Source organism: Carassius carassius, chromosome 20 (genome assembly GCF_963082965.1).
Source record: "Carassius carassius chromosome 20, fCarCar2.1, whole genome shotgun sequence".
Taxonomy (NCBI): domain Eukaryota; kingdom Metazoa; phylum Chordata; class Actinopteri; order Cypriniformes; family Cyprinidae; genus Carassius; species Carassius carassius.
In genome coordinates, this window is record NC_081774.1 from 29530871 (window position 1) to 29553205 (window position 22335).

The 22335-nt window shown below is 36.7% G+C and overlaps 1 protein-coding gene across 2 annotated transcripts in view; it reads left to right on the plus strand.

The window, feature by feature from the left end:
* The window catches only part of LOC132096831 (dipeptidyl aminopeptidase-like protein 6), a 192456-nt gene that overhangs the window by 38449 nt on the left and 131672 nt on the right, over positions 1 to 22335 (plus strand). The window contains exon 1 of one of the 2 annotated variants that reach the window (XM_059502469.1): positions 2299 to 2968. The exons of the other annotated variant lie outside the window; for it this stretch is intronic. Within the exon in view, the coding sequence (XP_059358452.1) occupies positions 2777 to 2968 (192 nt within the window). The 5' untranslated portion in view covers positions 2299 to 2776. Of the gene's footprint in view, positions 1 to 2298; positions 2969 to 22335 lie in introns of those variants that run through there. 2 annotated transcript variants of the gene reach the window in all.

The window sequence follows — 22335 nt, forward strand, 5'->3', positions numbered from 1 at the left end:
AAAGATCAGAAAAGAGTCTAACACATCACACGAAAGACCGCTGGACTTTACATACAGACCTGTTTACTTCAACATGTCTTCTGGGTAAATGTGGTGGTTTGAAGAGTCTGGATAATGCAGACACTACATTGTCAGGTAACATCCCTTGGGGTCAGGTTTAAGAGTTTATCATGTATAAGCTATGATTAAGGTATATACATGATAGCAGCTTCTCTATTTTTGCCCATTAAATCAATTAAACCTGCACACCTTGTAGCACCAAATGCATGAATAATGTATGTCATAAGTTATTCAGCCTCCAACATCTCTGTTTTAAGTAAGCACACTTCAGCTGACTGCCTGCGCTGCAGGAAAATGGAAATTGCACCCAGTAAAAGGGAAATTAATTTATTCTTGCACACTATTTAATTTCCTTTGCTTTATAGCGATATTTGGGATACAGTCCGGAGCACATTAACGAGCTGGAGAATGTTTTTGAGCTTGTTTTGATCAGCTTATCGCGGGCTTCAAGTTTTATATATATTTTTGTGATTAAAGCATTGGATTCAAACTCAATTCCTGGAGGGCCACATTTCTGCAAAGTTTAGCTCCAACCCTAATCAAACACCTGATCCAGATAATCAAGCTCTTCAGATTACTAGAAACCTCCAAGCAGCTGGGATTTGGATCTGGTTGGAGCTAAACTCTGCAGAGCTGTGGCCCTCCAGGAACTGAGTTTGAGACCACTGGTTTAAAGTGTTCTAAACAAAAACTACTAGTTTGTGTTTATTGTGTGATTTAAGGATTATATCACTTGAGTAGTGTCATGCAGGAATTAAAAAACCTTTGGATTTTAAGTGTAGAAAAAAACACTTATAGTCAATCTTATAAAATAAAATAAACAATAAATACTAGCCTTTCCTGGTATTCTATTTTAACAGTATATTCACGTGTTGGAATGGCAGTGCTTTTTAACAGTCGCAGTGAATGTTGTCTGTTTTATAATGGGCACCAAGGCTTCCTTAAGAGCTTTGGTGCAGATTATATACAATCATCTTTCTGCTGCAAAAACCTTTTTTTTTTAAACATAATTAGTGATGTGCTAGGCTTTATAGTCTGAAAATGTACCACGTCCAGCAGCATAATATATTTATTTTACAGAATCTTGTTTCTGTTGCCCCTCTGTGGTCCTCAATCAGATATAGTTTTGTTGGAGCTGATAAATTAATAATAGGGGTGATTCATGTTATGCAGTACAAGACCCCAACATGTATGCATTAAGATACTCAATAAAATATTACACTCACACTGAACTTTAACTCTTCATTTCCATCCTTTTTATAGAAATGCTTCCCAACACAGTCAAATTCAACACTGCCTCAAGTTACTGAGCTCAAGAGGTAGGCTACAGCATAACAAGAATGACCCAAATATTAATATTCAAAATATCAGGACTGACACAGTTTGTGGTTTGTAGGAAATGCATTAAATGACAGATAAATTGCTTAAACTGAAAGTATGTTGGAAATAAACCTCTCAGATTTCAAGGTTCTTTTTGTCATTAAGAGTAGCTGTTCTAGTATAGCTATTCATTTATTTACAGTGGTCATATTATGCAATTTCAATGTTTCATTTCTCTTTGGAGTGTTACAAGCTCTTGGTGCATAAAGAAGATCTGTAAAGTTGCAAAGACTAAAGTCTCAAATCCAAAGAGATATTCTTTATAAAAGTTGAGAGTCAACCACACCCTCCTAAAATGCCCCGTTTAAACACGCCCCCACATGTCTACCTCACGATGTGGGAAGATTTGTGTAACACTGCCCAAATGTTCACACACAGAAAGAAGGCGTAACTTTAATTCTCTCTGTTGCCACCACTGCCATGTTGTGAAAGTGAAACTACTTGTTTGGCCTTCCAAAAGAGGACAACACTAGAAATCAGTGGTTAACACTTTCTCCAACAAGCGGCTGCGATGAGACCTGTTTTCCGCAATTGCGCCATTTTCAGTGGATTTTGTTTAATTACAATTGCTTCTTTTCGGTAGTTTAACGGATGACATGAACGCAGTCTGAGCTGTTGTGTTTCATCTTACCACAGTGTGGCACTCCAGTACTGCGCATATGACCTTTCCAGCATTGTTTAGAAGTAAAAGATAAGGTTATTGCTTAAAACTGACCCTTTGCAAAAATCCATCAGTTTATGGGATGATACAGTCTTTATAGTTTAGGTCTGTTTAATTGCTCGTTATATTTAATGAATGTGAGATTTGAGGGCTGTGCGTGGTGTGTGTGTTCTTCAGATAAATATCCTGTCAGTGGTCACTTCTCATGCAGAACGCGTCTCATCCACACACACACACACACACACACACACACTGCTCTGCGTAAAGCTCACACTGCAGTCTTTCCATCGCTCCCCTCATTCTCTGAAACGCACTGAGAAGCTCTGTTAAATCCAGTGACAGAGTGCAGTTTAATACAGGCTGTTGTGTAGACGCTTTTCTGCAGGCGGGCTATAGAGGAAACAACGTGCTTTGAATGCAGAGCAGACTTTCTCTAGTGCCGCGCAGGCTCCAGCCAAAGCCATAAAACAGACAAAATACTCCAACGGAGCGCATCAGAGATTCATTTCAATTTCGTCTTACTGCCTGTCTTCGGAGGACACCAGACTCTGGGCTATTCAAGAAAAAGCGCGTTTCCCTTCTGCGGGAGAGGGACATTAAAACAAAGCACACCCGAGGAGAGCAGCTGAGGAGAGATTCCGCGCTTTGAGATGCTTTAGTGGTTTCACCGGACTCATGGCTTCGCTTTACCAGAGATTCACGACGAAGATTAACACCAACACTTCTTTTCCCCATCCACCTGAAGCCAGTCATCTCCTGGGAGGACAGGTTCCCGAGGAGGAGAATAAGGCTGGGAAGAGTCCTCATCACCCCTCATCCCGAACGCCGGTCCAGTACCGCAAGAAAAACGCCTGCGAGGATGAAGACGTAAGAGAGCGCTTTTAATTTCTTTACGCTATAACTGTGTTTTTTTTATATATAGGAGGCGGTATTTTGAACGTTTATGTTTTTATTATTTATTAAATGATACGTTTTATTTTATTTTTTTTCGTTTTAAGGAGGAATAAAGCAGAAGTAAAAGTAGTTGTTGCATGTCGTAAAGGTAAAAAGGGATTCATCTTTTTTTTTTTTTGGACTTTGAAAGTCAGAGTTGGTCGTGTAGCGTGCTGAGCGCTTCTTTTTTTTTTTTTAACTAAAGCATGGTTTTAAACTAACACAACTGTTACGTTTCCTGAGGCGGTTTAGTTCTTTGAAAGAAGGCAACACAGACAGTGACCAGCAGGGTGCTTGGCGCGGAACACACAACACGTAATCCAAAGAGTTTCTACGTTGCGTCTGCCACATGTTATATTCACTGATTTGACCTTCGAAGAGAAGCATGACGTCACAGCTGATGATGCGTCACAAATCGTCGCCTTCAAATAACACGTGCTTTCAGGTGCTGCTAAAATTCGTTTCAAATATTAGAGCAAATTCTGGGTTCTGAATGTAAATGTTTATAAACCACTGCCATAAAAAATAGGATAATCTTTTATTTCTTTTAAATTATGGAGAAAACCAATGTTGTTTTAAAGTATTAACTTTTAAAAAAACTTCTGTCCTCCAAAAGACAGTGTGGTGTAACCAAAAATGCAGGAAGCCATTTTGTTGTCATGTGTGGAAAATCCAGCAATGGATAAAAAGTTGACCCCTATAAACTTTTTGAGTCTGTATCAAAATTGTTAGGTTGCTTAAATATGTTAGTTTTTTATGAGAAGCAATGTTTTGTTCTGGTAAAATTGATTAACATCTTTACATGAATTTCTAATTACTATATATATATATATATATATATATATATATATATATATATATATATATATAAATCCTATTTGGCTAACCTGAAAAGTCTTGCTCATCCCATGGTACTGTCACATCAGTGTAATTTAGTAGGAGACTTCGCATACCTCATGCTGGTTTATTTCAGTCTTACAGACTGTGATACTAAGAGCATGATATCTTTGTGTCTGTAGGAAATAGCTTATTTGCGGAATGGATGATGTGTTCACTTTTCGTCATTGAAACTGTCTAGACAAATCGCTCATGCTTTGCAGGCTCATGTCCTAGAGCTGACTGCAGAAGGTTATGACTCTCAAAGGTACTTAACTGTTAAATCATCTAGATTAGTGGTTAAGTTATAAAGGCCTCTTTCTGGAATTGTTTTAGTGAGACTAAATAAAGTTTACATAACCAACTGCAGTTTAGTTTTCTTTGGTATATTGAATTAAATAGTTCTGATAGCTTTGGTTTCAACAACAAAAATGACTTTTTTTTAACAAGCTTTGGATGTTGGGCCAACAGAGCTGTGGATAGTCTGAAGTCCCGCTCTGTCCAGTGAAAGTCTGTCAGCACGAGTAAATTGTGCTGAATAATTAATGACCGATGCACTGACAATCAGCAGACGGGGAGTTCAATCAGTCCTTTTGCCACAAAAAACCTTTTGTGAAACAGAAAGGTTCTTCAGAGGTTAAAGGTTCTTTATGGAACCATTAAGACAAAAAGTGTCCCCCTAATTTAATTGCAGGGGAATCACTGGCTTCATCTCATCAATACTAATAACTGTTTGTTAATTATACCTGGGCTACATCTACACTAATCATTTAAAACACATCTTTTCTTCTACAAGTCTGGCCTTCCATCCACACTGAAAACACACTTTTGCCCAGGAAAAAATTTAAGCGTTACCATATTTTCTTGTAAGAAAAATACTTCAATAATAATAATAAAAATGCTTGAGATGCCATTTTTAAAGGCGGTATGTAAAATAAGGTTTATTATTTCTATATTGTTAATAATAATACATTTAATTTATAAAGAGCCTTTCCAGGGCTCAAGGATGGTTAACAATGTACATTCAACAAGGAAAAATAACACCGGAAGGGTAGACAATGATAAACAATAGTTAGTAGAAACAGCAAAATTACATTGTATAGACAGGGCAGCATACAGCAAAGTAGAATCAAGAACTATGAAATAGAAAACTTATGGATGATAGCATTGAGAAAATAAGTGATAATAATCTATTTACAACTTTGAAAATCATGTTTTACAGTGTGAAGTAGGTATAGGTATACTTTCTCCAACTATAAGTCAATCAAAGGCTGATTTCAGAAAGGTGTTAAACACTGTGGCTCTGATAAATGATCTTGTTATTAAAATGATTGTGTTCTCTTAATAACAGTCGGTCAATACGCAGTGATGCTTTGCTAATTAGTAGGTTAGACTATCCATTGACTTCCTGATCTACAGACTGTCACCGTATAAAATATCACACCAGGTTTTTCATCTTGTAATCCCTTGCTGTGTTTGGCGGGGCTATGAGGCAGAACAGTGACCTTAATTAATCATCCATAGGTGGCTGGCCCAGAATAGAGTGACATTCAAAAGGACAGGGGCCTGTGGATATGTTTCCTTTCATGAAGAGAAACATATCGACTTTCTCTGTATACACAAACAGGTGGGGGGCAGTTAAATAACCTGGATTTGCCTTGTGTCACAGTCCACAGTGTGTGACAGGCTGGATAAGATCAAGCAGGCTGCCTGAAGACAGGAGCTTGAGAATTACAAATCGTGACTTGCATGTTTTGGTCACGGTCTCGTCATGTTAGCCTCAGGACCCAATGAGAGCTGCTGGTTTCTGCACGATAACTAAGCCACACAACTAAGGACAGTTGAGTAAGTCAATCAACTCCATGTTTTTAATGACCTCTCCACACCAATGAAAGTGATAGCGCCTGTGTGGAAATGACGCACTCGACTGTAGGCTTCTGCTCTATATTATGAATATTACACACATATCATTAGAGCACTAATAGCATGTAAATGAGTATCACACACAATTACATGGCCCGTTCTTGATGCTTTACATAGTGTAAAAATTGTCAAGCAGATCATGAAAATGGTGCACAGTGAGTGAAACATTTTTGTTTTTTTGTACAATAAAAATGATCTTATCCGAAAATGCTTATATAAGCTTCACTAAATACTCACTGTTTGGTCGAATGCGCTTATCTCCCTGCTTAGAACCATTCCAAGAAATTAATCTACATCCTAATCTGCTGGTTACGTAAAATGTCTCTAGAGTATACTGAGGTCATCCAACCATTTTAAAATATATCATTTCACAACACATCCTGAGACAGTGTCTTTTATAGGAAGTGTGAATATTTAGCAATTGTCAAATATGATCATGTGAAGAAAAATGCTACCAGTGTATAGGGTAAACCATTGATATAGTAAGCTTTTCACTCCATCTACTTTAATTCCTACCCATATGAACATGGGAGTCCTATTGAAGCCCGCTTCTGCCACTGAATAAAAAATACAAAAGTAATTGTGACTTTTCTTTCTCAGAATTGCTTGATTTACTCACAATTCAGTTGCATGATATATTTTTCTCCCAATGTTGAATTTTTTTCTCAAAATATTGAGATGTAAACTTGCACTTGTAAGTTATAGACCAATTTGAAGTAGACGTCACAGTTACAGTACTTGGAACGGACTTCCATGGAATAAGAGGAAAAAATGATTGTTGTTACCTTTAGATGTCAGAATCGGAATGTAAATAATTCTATATTTTATATAATGCTGTCATCAAAGACGCCATCTGAGGCTAAACGCAGACGTTTAAATGGACAGACTATGGATGAAACCTGCTATAATTACCCTACTTTTAAAGCATAAATTTGATTTAAACAATAAGTCTATTTCATATATAGCCTACCTATAAAAGTTTACATAAATTTACATATTTTATCTCACAATTCTGACTTTTGTTCTTGCAAATGCAAGCTTATATCCTTAGTTTGGACTTTATAACTTGATTCAACTCAACAATTGCAAGTTTGTCAACTCTGAGGGGAAAAAAAGCCAGAAGTGTGGGATTATAAAAGAAAGAATGAAGAGTTGATTTTTTTATCAGACTTGTGAGATATAATCTGGGAATTGCAAGAAAAAAGTCAGAATTTTGAAATATACTATATAATAGATTACACTATTATTCTTTTATTCCATGGCATGAATAGACTGCTACGTTAAAACTGTCATTTTCTGCCATGAGATGGCTATGCCAACAAAATGTTTGCAAAGTTTTTAAGTTGTGTTTTTGAAGTTTTTAAAGTGTGTGAAGTTTGTGTGATAAATTTGTGTGATAAAAACCGGTGTGGCCAATAAGAAGATCTAAACATCACAGATTGGCTTCTTGGTTTGAATTCAAAGAATACAGACCTCAAAGTCCCAGGTTTGCAGTGACAAGTCACAATGAAATCAAAATGAACAATTATTTTGTGTGCCTATGATTTTAAAACTACATACTGTATGAAGCAATCATCACTATGCAAACTTTGCAAAGTGTCAGCAACAACCAGACAACAGAGGTACAGTAACACGGTAAAGAAATGTATTTTTCAGTCATGCTCATATAACAAGATAAAATGTAACTCTTACAGTTTTTTCCTACGTTAATTTTTTTGCCTTTTTAGTATTGACATGAACAGTATGTGCAAAGACAAAATGGTGAAGGCAAACACGTGAATCTAGAATCTAGATCTAGCTGACCTATGTTTGCGACGTTATCTTCACAGACCGACAAGCAGAACCCGTTCAATCAATGTTGTGATCTGGTAAATATGCAAATATGAACATAAACCCCAGGGGTTGACAAATGTACAGTGTGATGTCTTGAAATCTGATTGTCCATGATTAATTTATCTCTCAGGGTACAATATACACAGTGTAGCATGAAACATCATTACCCAGGCTTGTGTTTTCAAAGGATTTAGAAAAACTATTTTAAATATAAAAATACTTTTCTGTATGTAGAGTTGCTTTACTGACAAATTGAGCATGATAGGACAAAAGTAGAAGAAGACAGAAAGGCATTTTAGCATGATAATTGAAATCAAGTGACTAGGTGTCTGTGTCAGTTGCTCACGATTATCACATCTTAGAGTTTCCTTATGTTTCCCACTGTGATAACAGCAGAGCAGATTGTTAATGTTGAAACATGTTTTGTATCCAAGCCGCTAAGTGTGAGAGACACATCACTGATACAAATGCAACTGTCTCCCAGAGGACTCGCTTGTGTTTCAAAGTGTTTCATTTTCATCATCAAAAATGATAATTTCGCAGCTTTCTGCTTTACACCAAACATGGATCACTGTGAATCCTTCAAGTGTCTGTCACTTGCAAAGATGGGCCAACGCAAACCTCTAAACTGATTTCATGAGATGAACAGTCTGGCTTCTTTGAGTTGAGTAGAAGTTAAAAATAGAATGCAGCTGTAACCAAAATTTTTGCAACCAAAATTTAAACCTATAATAATAATCTCGTCATGTGTTGGAGATTGCCTTTGAGTAAGTGTGGAGAGGAAGTTGATTGCAAAGACTGGCTCTGCCTGTTTGAAATGTGACCATGTGAAATGCATCATCTGAACAGATGGTGGGCAGCAGCGATCCAGGCCTGTCATATTAGGCCCCAGCTGTCATGGTGAGCAGTACACTTCAGTTTGAATGCGCAAACACTCCCCACTGACTAAACACACACAAACATCTAGTACTACTGCAGTTTGCGCAGCCTTTGCTGTCCAGATAACAGCTTGATAATATGCCCTACCTGTAACATATTAGTTCATGCTTTGTGATTTTGCATTTGTTGCTATTTTGTCTGATTGTTGCCAGATAATCAGGTCTTTTGAGTCCTATCAGCTAGACAAACATCTGGAATGAGAGTCTCAGCTGAGCAGATTCTGTAGCTGAGGGTACTAAAGTCTTATTCTGAGCTGAAAGCATTAACGAGCTAGTCAAAATGTTTGAGAAACGAACATTCATGATGTGTAGAACTTATCGGCAGATTCACACGAATCAACAGAAATGACGAATTATGCATGCCAGGCCAGTAGTTGGCAATGTCACTTTGTAAAAAAATGTGCACATGCCTACAGACATGTAATACGCATGTACGCATTACGTGAACTTTTACACAAATTTTGTAAACTAACATTTTCGTAAGTTTATATTTTTAGGCCACTGAAACGTTGTTGTGTAAATGAATTGCCAAAATGCATTCAAAAGCAGTGTTGTGTAAACACCATCTGAAAGTATTTCTTTTTTACATTTTACATTCACATTTCTTTTTCATTTTAATATGGATAGCAATTAATCACAATGATTCTGCTTCTACTTTACCAGTGTTTCATAAATATAGTTTGCCCGAAAATGCTAATTCTTTAAATATTTATTCACTCTAATATTATTGCGAACCTGAATGACTGTCTTTTTTCTAGTTTGAGAAATATCTGGAGTTTATTTTTTCTGCATACAATGCGACTGGTCACCAAACTGTTGTCAGCATTCCTCAAAATATCTTCTAACCTTTGTATTCTGCAGAAGAAAGAAAGTATATAGGTGTGAAATGGTTTGAAATGAAGTTATTGAACAAATTGTAATTCTTGGGTGAACTATTGATTGCAATTGATTGATTCATTATAATGGTTCTTTACAATTATTTTAGTGGTTTTTGAGAAAGCTGTTGGTTGAGTAGTGTAAGAGCGGAAATACTGTCATTAAATAGTTTGCCGCAGTGTTCTTTCTGCCTGTATTGGCGGAAAATGCAGACATCCAAAAGCCATTAATGAAACCAAATGGTTTTAAAAAGAGAAAACTACAAACCCAATGGAAAGTTCCAGATGAAGCCAAAACCGAAAACAACAAATTGGTCCTAAATGAGCTGGTTGAGTGAACGATTCAATGATTCACTCATAAGATTTGAAAACGCATATTAGAATACTACTATAATACTATACTATATTCTACTAAGTGTACTAATCTAATACGCAGTTCTGAATTAAGTACATGACTTGTTTTATTCTTCAACGAAACAGTATTTATTTATTTTTTTTAATCAGTTAATTGGTTCAAACGACTCACTTAAAAGTTAAAAAAGATCTCCATCACTTATGAACAGACAGACAGTTTGTTTGGAACTCACAAACAAAGACAAATGATACAAACCGTGAAAAGTTCTAATAGTGGTGAACTGTGTTTCAGTACTGCTGCTCGACCAATCAAATTTGAGTATCACAGTTAACTGTTGTACAGTATTTATAAACACAATAGAATATTACAGAAAATAAAAGGCTATTTTCATCCTAGTGACATATCTGAAAGCCTATTTTGACTCACTCCTTGGTTTGCAAAATTGAACTAAAACCGTATACTGTACATCCACTTAGAATGAATTCAGCAGAAAGCAGAATTGTGAAGCTCATATTTTTAAGTTTATTTAAACTATGAAGTGGTCTCAATAATCCTTTTGAGGATGGATGAGCTTCTAATTATGTGTTACCTACAGAGCTCCTCTGAGAGCAAGCGCAATAAACATTTTTTTGTGAGAAATGTATTTTGAGGTCTCAGTTGAAGACAATAATAGCTAATCTAATATCCATTGTTTTCCAGCTCTGCTTACAGACACTTCTTGTTTACTTCAGTTGAACTTCCACCAAAATCAAATCAATGCAGTAGATCTGGCTGTATTTTCATGTCTCTTCTTTTCCCCGTCTGCCTATCAAATCAGTCTGAAGTGGCTCAAAAGTCAGCTGCTTTGTGCCGTAATGGCTTCTCGGATCTGCTACAAAAGCTGCTCCCTCTGCCTCACAGTTGCCATGGTTTCTACGGTTGAAAAGGGTGCGGCTGAAACCTGCATGTTGCCTCCTTTTTTTTACGAAACCGACCAGTGACATCACATGACTCTTGGATGGTTTGACAATAATAAGCTGTTTTTTGATGCGTTATAAAACAGCCTAAACATCAAACGCAATGTGATCATTTAGCACCAGAGGGTGGGAAAATGCCACTTCTGTAAATCATTTAATTGCACACATAAATAATGCAAGCTGTTTTTCACAGACGTGTGTGTGTGTGTGTGTGTGTGTGTGTGTGTGTGTGTGTGTGTGTGTGTGTGTGAAGGTGACAGGCCCTCTCTACATTCACACGTCATGACTCTTCAGGTCTTTGAGGGTTTGCTGTCACTGAGCATTGATCTGTTTTCCCTACCAAACCTCCCCTGGACCTCAGCGCCTCTCAAAAGGCCGTCAGTCAGCTCTCGGTCCCGTCCATGGCTGTCTGTCACTTTCTGCCACGCCTCTGGGACTGTATTTTTTGAAAAACAACCTGAGGAAATACATTTACATTTGAAAGCATGTAGCCTAAGATAATGAGTGCTGAATTCTCTGTCACACATGCGTGTCCATCACAGGTGACTGCATGATAACGAGGGCATGTTCTAGCAATCAGAGCACAATTTAAATGATGCAGAAACCTTGAACGGACTCTGCCTTTACAGAGAGTAAAATATCCAATAATTTCTTTTTTATCTGTGGAATAACATGCAGTGATCATTTGTCCACAATAAGAACAGGAGCAAGTATTAAATGCATAAAGACACCTGTATGATATTTGATACACAAATTTCTAATGGCTCTAAATGATCAACATGATCAAATCTAGTGAAAAACCTGTTGTACACAATTGACTACGTGCCTTCATAGTTAAGACTTCTTTTAAGCAAGTAAAAGCCTTTTAGTATATTTAAAAAATAAATCTGCATTCAGGTTGTGATTTATGTGTCTTTTTGCTTTGAAAACTTTTAAGTAAACATGAGAAATGCTTTTATACCGTTTGTACTGTTATATTTTAAGAGTGGACTGAGCAGCTTAGGTGTTAAATAATAATAATAGTAAAAAGTTGAAATGTGAGTATCAAATATGATGCATGATGCAAATATGATTCAGGGTTATTAAAGGTAACTAAACCCACTGAAAACAACAACAAAGTCTTTCATTACTTGAAATAATATAAATGTTAACTGAAATCAAATTAAATATAAGAATCTGAAAATTATTTTATTTCAGCTGGTTTCCAAGGCAGCATTTTCCTGTAGTTTACCGGATGTACTAAAACTAAAGCTATAAAACTTCATTTCTTTCTGTACTTCTGTCTTTCCCTCCTTCTGTCTCTCATCCTCTGCTTACTTCTCTCCATCAGGGCTCTGTATAAGTTTCTCCTGAGCACTTCTTCATCCTCTCTCTGTGCTAAGAATAGCAGTCGTGTTTACTTTGTTCCACTTTCCTCTCTACTTTCACTGTAAGCTGTTTTCCCCGAGTTTTTCTGGGCCAGCAGTGATGTACAGCTTGGAGCTGTAACTTTGGCCTAATATAAGCTGACCCCCCCCCCCCCCCCCTTCATCAGTTTCTGGGCTCACTGATGTGTTTTTGTAGAATATGTTGAGGTTCTGTGTATTACTCAAGTAAATGTAACGAAGTAAATGTAACTCGAAGCAAAACGGATGCAAACTGTTTGTTAAAAACCTCACAGTGAAGATTTGAGATGTACAAAACGGTTAGCATCCTTATGAATAAATGTTTCTTCAGAGGAAGATGGAGACCAAATCAGCCTCAAACTGAAACCACACCTGACTTTCATCTAATATAAAAAATCTCTGGGTTGAGAGTGAAATTATTTATAGCCGCTCACACTCTCAGCATTGAAGAGGATTGATTGTGTCAGGTAATGAGTGTGTCAGCGGCGTCTCCCGAAGGCTCATGTTAATGAGCAACAGGGATCTTTTTGTCCATCGGGTCACCTCATGCAGGGAAAAAAAGAGACTCATTTCCAATTAGAATGACTCGGGAGTCGAAATGCCCCAAGCAACACTTTATCTAACACAGTAGTGGGTGTGAGAAGAGAAAATGATGAGTGTTTGACAATTAGTCTTTCCTAGAGGACGTGTGCTGAGAGTTGCTTTAGTTAAAGAAAGATTCTGTTGGTTCACAAGTCTGAGACCCATAGTGCAAATGTAAGATTATTCACATTCGAACCTGGACATTAACAATAAGATAATGAGATAAAGTAACATCTTTAAGATTCTGCACTGAGAAAACACTGACTGCTTCATTGAAAGTGCTGTTTCTTTTGAATGTCATTATGTTGGTACAAACAAGGTCAAAAAGCTGTCACTGTGGAAAGACCCTTTCAAAAGGTACTATGTACCATTTAATATGTACAATAGAAGTACTAAAATATAACTTTAAGGTATTAATATGCACCCTTTAGGGCTAAATAAGGTACAAACGTGTATTTGACAGTGACTGCATTTGGACCATTTTTTCTGAGAGTGTAATATTTGTAATTAATTGTTTAAAAAATAATTTGATGACACTTACCTCGTCTTAATGCATTATATTTTTTCATAAATAATTGTAACTAAAGTTAAAAAGCATTACAATATTTAAAGGATTCATGTCTTGTAATGCATTATACCTTTTAAAGGAATAACAATAAATAGATAAATATTACAATGTATTATATCTGTGGTTACAATTAATCATGAAATCATGCAATGCATTATATGGAGCATTGCAAGACATAATTAATGCATTAAAACTACTTTTAAAATGCATTATATATATGTATGTATATATATATATATATATATATATATATATATATATATATATATATATATATATATATATATATATATATATATATATATATATATATATATATATATATATATGTGTGTGTGTGTGTGTGTGTGTGTATATATATTATTGTTTTTTTTATGGAAAAATGCATGCACAGTGTAATCAGCAGAGGGCAGTGCAGGATACAGTGAACATCTAATATTGTTAATATGAATACATGGAGTGAACATAATCTATAGTTAGATAGTTAGATGCCATTTGAGCCATAATAGAAGAGTGTGTACTGTTCATTTCATATTTCATGATAGACCTTTTAACCTTTGATAATTAAACAAAGCAGAAGCACTTCAGTAGTTTAATAATTCAGAAAACTGTCAGTTTGAAACGTACACAGACAGACATACAGCATCTCTTATTATACCATAATTATGCAATAAAATGAAGCAAACTGTGGACACATAGTGTTTCCTGCCTCCTTGAGTGTAAGGACAGTAATTCCAGAGCGATGCTGTTGTTCCTGTTCCTGTTTGTGAAGATGAAGTCATGTAGAACTAATGTGTTGTGCCACACAACTCCTCATTTATTGACTGTGAAATGATCGCAGGAGTCACTGGGACCAAACGGAATCCAGGGTTTGATTGCTCTGTTCTCTCCTGACACAATAAAACCTCAATTCATTCGCTCATGTGATTCTGTGCACCTCACTTGTTTCCTGTAGTGACCGTGAGGTGAATTCTGTTTTATTTAACCCATGCAGGCAAAGGATTTATTAATTATGCTATTGTAGGGTATCAAACAAATCTTCCATTTATGAGAAACAGTATTATAAATATGCGAAAATTCTTTTCAGGTAAGTAAATAAATAAATACACAAACATCGCTGAAACAAATGAATCTGAAAAGCAATGTTGTGTGAGATAAACCTTTTCAGAGAATATATACAAATTGAGAATATACTAAATTCCGCTGAAAAGAGAAAATGTCAAAACAGCATTTAAACAACTTTGATTTTCTTCTCATATGGAGTGTTTAAAGTCGATGTTAAAATGTCATTTCAGTTAGAATTTAAGATATATTTTAATCATGGCTTCCTAATGTTATTAAATTGAACTAAGTGCTATTTGAGGGCATTTATTTTTGGTCAAAATCCTCAGAAATCAAATGTTCAAGCACATTATTTGCTACTATCTAATTTTCTATTTCTCCGTCCTTTAGTTTCTTTTAGTGATCATTTTCTGTATGTCATGTCTGAGTCACGGCTCTCATGTTTTAGAGATCTTGGCAAGCACACTTCATACACCTTCCTATAAAACAGGCCGCAATTTCCCGTGTCCTCAGAGCTGGAAATACAGGCTCTTAAGACTGAGAGGACGTCAGTTCTGCTCATACGGACAGATTCTCCACACTAATAATCACTGTGGCTGGCATGCATTTGTGAAACACTTCAACTCTCCGGAGTTCAGCACAGCTCTGTGATCATCAGACGTGATCTCATGGAGGTGAGATATGGATTATGCTGATATGCTACCGGCTGTGTGAAATATCTTACCGGATATGCTTATCTCACAGAATAATATGATCAAAAATGTGGCTTGGTGTAAAATCAGGGTTATGCATCATACAGAAATGAAGTGAAAATGCCTTCTAAATTCAAAGATTTTAAGCAAACAGAATGCAAAATTACAATTTTTGTCATTAAAATTAGTTGAAGTGGAGTTTTATACACAAAGTGGGTATTTCCAAAAAGCATTATTTGATATTAATTGTGTTCTTTTTTATTCTTTTTTTAAATATATATATGACATCATATAGTGTGTAATATAGCTGTTTTTGAATGTAAAAAGTCTCAAAGTTTCAAAGATCAAAGTGTGTGACATTATATGAAAGACAGTACTGCAAAAATCAGCAACAATATTTTTTTTTCATTATTTTACAACAACCATTGATATTAAGACTATTTCATGAGAATATATTCAAATTTTGCTTAAAAAGGTTACAAAAATGTCAAAACAACATCGAAAAATATTTATCATTTGAAGTATATTTTAATACTGTGAGCAGAATATGACAATAAATAATTTCATCAAAAGAATATTCTGTTGTATCTTTTTATCTGTAAATGATAATGTATCTACTGTAGTTTACATTTGTAACTGTGTATTTCATTTTTTATTTTGTTATGTGTGATTTGCTTTTTATTGTTATGTTTTGCAAAAGATTGGTGACAACATTATGCTGCTTTCTACAATACCTTCTTATGACTAAATACTAAAGCAGCATTCCGTGTGTCCTTTGTGAGAAGACAATCCCACGATGCACTGCAATATCCTATAATGCATAATTTGAAATGAAAGTTTCCCTATTATGGTCTTTCGGATATTGCCTTTCATGTTGTGTGTAATATAGCTGTTTGTGAATGTAAAAAGTCTTTAAAGTTTTGAATTGTGTCAAGATGATGAATGGAGTTATTGTCTCCCAAAATAAAAGAAATAATAAAAAAATGATTCTGAACCGCCTGAAACGAGTTGTCAATAATTCCAGGCTTACTTCCTGCACAAAGCTATGCATACTGATTAATGCCAGCCTGCGAGCAGTGTTCACTTTGACCTGGCCTTAAACACTGTAGTCGTAGCTTAGGTCTGGATGAGTTCAGTTTGTTTTGGTGCCATGTGTGGAACAGAAGACGATGTTTTCAGCTCTGCAAAAGCAAATTTTTCATTTTTACAGTGACACCATACCATTATAACTCCTTTAACATTATTATACCTACCATTATAACTTTGTAGAATTGCATGACATGTGAGGTGCCACTAGTCACTCGGTTTACTTTACCACTATTATGTTACTACACACACACACACACACGCACACACATTAAAAGAGACAAATGGCATTTAAGGATCATTCATCTTCATGTTAGATGATGTGCATTTTTATATGTCCCCATGTCAGCATGAGAAACATGTGATCACTTTATCAGTAGACCATTTAATTACTAGCAGTTTACCAATAAACCAGAAAACACCAAGAGATTGGAAGCAAACTGACTCTGTTGCAAAGCGATGATAAAACATCAAAACGGTTGATCTCCAACCCTCTGGTCATAAACCCCAAGCAGTATAAACAAAAGAATATGTAAATAAAAGCAATTCAATTAAAGAAGAACTGCAGATCTAGAAATTGAGAAAAGTTTTAGTGCTTAGATTAAACATCATTATTGTTGTCTGAAGTTGATTCCTTCCAGTGAGCACACAAACTTTAGCCGACCTCAGATAGACTCTGGTCAAAATACATCACGTGGAAACATCTGAAGCATCATACTTGTGTACAAACATCTGATACAGGAAAGAGTTCACGCACATTCTCAATCATATGTCACAAAGACATCTGCTGAATGTCATTATATCATCCATCAGGAAAATGTTCTGCTGTAGATGATCTGATTCCACTTGTTTGTGTGTTTCGCTCAATCTGTTCATTTGTGGTGGGGAGTGAATCTTTCTGTTACATTTTTACATTAGTGGAAATAATAGTAATATTAATAATTCATTACAATTATATGGCACTTTTATAGGCACTTTACTTTGTGAGGGGGTATCTCTTCATCCACCACCAGTGTATAGTAACAGCAGCCATAGTGTGCCTGAACACCCATCAGCTTATTGGTGGAGAGGAGAGTGATGTGGGGCAGATATGGGGATTGTTAGGAGGCCATGATGGTCAGAGGCCAATGGGCAAATTTGGCCAGGATGCTAAGGTCGCACCTCTACTCTTTTCAAAAGACATGGGATGTTTAATGACCACAGAGAGTCAGGACCTCAGTTTAACGTCTCATCCGAAGGACGGTGCTTGTTGACAGTATAGTGTCCCCATCACTACACTGGGGCGCTAGGACCCACACAGACCACAGGGTGAGCACCCCCTACTGGCCTCACTAGCACCTCTTCCAGCAGCAACCTAGTTTTCTCAGGAGGTCTCCCATCCAGGTACTGACCAGCTCAGCCCTGCTTAGCTTCAGTGGGCAACCAGTCTTGGGCTGCAGCAGTTCTCTACCTTTTTTTCCTCTGGGCCGCACTATGGTCCAATTGCAAATCTCACAGGACACACGCACATCATTTACATTTTACGTCACCAATACAAACCAACCATATTTATAATATTATAGCCTAAATATTATGATATCTATTTGATTACATTCATTGAAATAAATAAATTATTCTACTCACCATTAATAAAACACCTGATGCTGTCAGGAGCTGACCAATTTTGTGAATTTCGTCTCGAAATGAGTAACAACACAATGAAGTTGCAGTTTGTAAGACGCGTGACATTGCATTCACAATGTGCGTTCATATATATTAATTAATGTAAAAACTAAAATGAATTGTAAAACTGTAATTATGAAATTGCATTGTGTTCAGCATGGTGGGCTGCATTTGAGAACCACTAGGCTATAGCTGATATGGATTCTATATTCAAATAAGTGAGTAAGTCCTACTTTTAATATGAATCAGTCATTGAATCATTCACTCAACTGATTTGTTCTAAAACACTGATTCATTGAGATGGAACATAAAACCATACCGTGTTTTGTTGTTGCAATAGTTCTATTGTGATTTTGTTTGGATCAGTTTTTGTCAGTGCAAAAACCAAAAGAAGGATACTGGCAATACTGTGACTAAAAATGTGCTCAATATGTACTTCGGGTTTACTGAAGTATTGTTTTATTGCTTTGTCACATAGTCGTGATAATTTCTTGGAAATGAACCAACACTGGTGTTGCTAGTTCTGTCGCAGTGATTTGGATACATCTTTTGAAAAAACAGCAGATCCTGACTCTGTGATGTTAGAAAGGGATTCTACACAAAAGAGGGTGTTTGGCGCAATCTATGTTTATTTCTTACCCATTTACATGCTTGTCGCTGTATGACTTTTATAAAAACAGATATTGCTTTTCAATAGCTTGTTCTGAGGATGAGCAATGAACCTCTAACCCTAAATTTGTTTTACTATACAGTAGTTGTTAGGTTGTATTATAACTTGAACACTGTGCTACAGACATGGATAATAGTGATGGGAAGTCAAGTTTCTTTACTGTGAGTCTGTGCTTTCAGAGAGTTTGTTTCAATCAATCAGTAAAGGAAAATTCACCAGTTCTTTTACTTCACTGCATAAACACTGCATACACAATACTCAGTCGTGAAATTAATTTACATGTCTTGACTTAATTTCTTTTTGTATAATGCAGTTTGTTGAGCAGACGCTATTAATTTTCTAAGTGATCAGATATACCGTTTTCACATTGTATACGCTTAAACTGATTAAAAAATACTATAGATTTGCATTGAAGGAGATAAATTGTTAACTCACATACTCAGCTTGCTTCTTCCAAAATAAAATAGAAAAACAACACATTTCATCTGGTTTTAAGTTCCATCTCTCAGCTTCAGCTCACGCAGCGCTCTAGTGCCCGTGAATAAACTTCTCTTCTCTTTGTGGCATCTGCATTAGCAGAACTCACCAGCTGAAGTCAAGGGGTTACAGGAGCTTATCAGGGCATTTAGACGTGAGATTTTGTAATGCTGCTATGTGCTGAAGTGTAAATGGAGCCTAATGGATTGGTAAGTGGTTTGGTGCTGATGCTGGTGAAACGGTTCGAAGCAGTTTTCTGCCAGCTTCTGTTTGTGTGTGTGTTTGTAAGTGTTGATCTGTGGCTGTCAGAGTCTGGACTCTGTTGACCTGATGAAGGCGGATACTGTTCTCATGTGTCCCTGATCCACTCAGCAGGAGTTTCACGAGTCAACTTGATGGTACATGAGAAAGCTCAGTTAGTTTTATAGTAGCAGGTATACACCATATACACTTACACATACAGACGAACAGACAGGCCTGTAAACATATTAAAGTTTCAAAAATTCTTATCTTTCAGTTGTGTATTATGTTCATTCCTCCAGGAAACACACAGAGAGATAGAATGTCAGAGCTTCTGTTTTCCTTGCAAGAAAACTGGATGGAGATTTATACTGTCAAGCTCTAAAAAAGACAACAACTTGTGAAAGTAGTCCATACAACTCATGCACTATATTCCAAGTCTTCTTTAGTGTATGTATGAGGAACAGATCAAAACTGAAGCAGCTCTCTAATCTCAGTTGTGGTCATTTTCACACATGCCACAATCGGTTCAAAAACACAGTGACATGTACATGTAAAGTTGTAGTCAGTAGAATGTCTGTTGTAGGACCTTTAAACTAACCTCTTAGTAGATGTTAACCAGTTTACTAATACTCTAATGACTCCTAGTTGAAATGTAGAGGAGATGGTGTGGTAGAATACAGGGAATGGCTCACGAAAAAGTTACCTGTAAGTTATACAAACAAAAAGGTGGTTTTGCCAAATGCCCAAATAAAGAGCATTTGTCTTAGCACCCAGGGCCCCAAAAGTGAATGAATTGAATTTCAGTCTGTTGCTCACACTGAGGTATATTGCTGAGCAAATGATGACAGAACTCATGCAAACACATCATTCAGCTATGTGAGTGAAACCCCGATCACAGACAGAGACAAACAAACACACACACACACACACACACACACTCAGACATTGGGGAGGCCTCTAATGAGAGTAGCTGGCAGGGTTAGTGCTGAGTCTCAGTGTGTGGTTGGGATCTGGATCAGGTGCACTTAAAGCTGGGGTGTGTCGTCACCATTAAACGATCTTCAGCCCGTGACCTGGGCCGCATTTCTCCCACACACTTCCTCAGACAAGCTGCTGTCCACTGACAGCATCTCAGCATGAAGACCAGGAAGCTGTCCAGAATACAGAGACTATATATTGTAAGTTTTTTGTTTTTTTGAACATGCATGAACTTTGGTAGTGTTGAATTTTTGTTAGTGTTTTGTACACCATTTGTATAGTGTTTTTCTCAGTGATGAGTCTTAGGAGACGTGCATTTATCACATTAACTAAATTTAACGATACTTTCATTTGTTTGACTTAATTTTTGCTTCTCTTGTTGCATGTTGTACCTCAGATTAATTGTTTGTATGTGGGTCATGAATTGTACATATTTACATTCTTTGTATGTGCTACTTAATTTTTTTGTTGTAAAACACAGTTTTATAATAGATATAACAGAAAATGTCATTTGAAATGAAATTCCAAAGGCAGAGAATTCCCTGAATGCAAGTGATACATCAAAGGTGTGTTAGATGTCAGATAACTGTTGTGCTCTAAAAGGTTCTTTGGATTGAACTCTCGGGGGTAGCGAGTGTCTCTGAGAACGGAATTAAGTTTCTATTAAAGCAGGGGAAGATTAAACTCTTAATAACTGCTGACAAAGTACTGTACAGTAGCTCATTTTCAAAGGCTCCAACACTAATTCATTTTACTGTAATTATATACTTTCACTACGTATTTTCCAATCATTTTGGTTTGTGAATTTGCAAAAAGCAAAGGCTGTAATTTAATGATGGACTGCGGTAATGTTTTCTTCACATGATTCTTGTCCTGAAGGTGGCTGAACTTTTTGAATACAAATGCTCTATTCATTACCACTGTATATATATAATATTTGCACTGCAGTATAGTATTTTTTTTTATTCATTTTTCCCATAAAAATAACCAGTCATCCTTAAAACAAGATACATTTTATTAAGAAGCAAACTGCATAAGATATTAAGGCTTGTTTTCAGAGAATATATTTTGAATTAAGTTCATTTCTATTTCTTAGCCTATCTGGAATATATTCTAGTTATTGTTTTAATAATAGTAATAAAAAATAAATAAATTGTTGTCCAGGAGGTTGCACTTCATATATTATTTTATTTCTTTTTTAAATGTATTAATTTACTATTTATTTATTTTTTTGTTTGTTTGTTTGTATGTATGCTTGCTTGGAACATTTGAGTCAGAATCAAGAATTAAACAATGTTACAGCAGTACAAACGTACTCGGTTACTAACGTAACCTCGGTTCTCTCTAGAAGAGGGAACGAGTACTGCGTCTTAGCTAAGACGCTACGGGAAAAGTCTCTTTTCACGAAATACTGAAGCAAAAAATTATCCTTAATTTTGAATTTTTGTAAAGCGCATTTGCAGCAGCACACAGCCATAGGCGAGACGGCTCGCTCGCACTTCCCGCCGAAACGGGTGTGGCCCAACCCTATAAAAGGAGCTCGAAAAGGCTGACTCACCTGATTTATTTCATCGCCGAAGCGAACCAGAGTGAATCGTACGCACGGCAGAGAACGCAGTACTTGTTCCCTCTTCTAGAGTTACGTTAGTAACCGAGTACGTTCTCTTACGAGAGTTCTCTCGTACTGCGTCTTAGCTAAGATGCTACGGGAACCCCATGTAAAGCGCCGTGCGCGCAGGGATCACACACCAATAAACCTGGAAGCAACGCCCAGGATTTACAGTGCACAGTCACCCGAGGGACTCACAGAGAGTCCAGGACAGGAGGGGGGGGGGGGGCAACCTGCCGCCATACATATATCCTGCAAGGAGATCCCTGTAGACCACGCCCATGACAAGGCGACGCCCCTTGTGGAGTGTGCTCTGACGCCCAGTGGGCACTGAAGGCCCCTGGAAGCGTAAGCTAACACTATGGCGTCAACTATCCATCTAGATAGAGTCTGTCTCGAAACAGCCATTCCCTTGGAACGTCCACTGAACGAGACAAACAGCTGCTCAGTCTGTCTAAAGACAGCGGAGCGAGACACATAAGCTCTTAAAGCCCTAAGAGGGCAAAGAAGACTCGAGCCTCCATCCTCTCC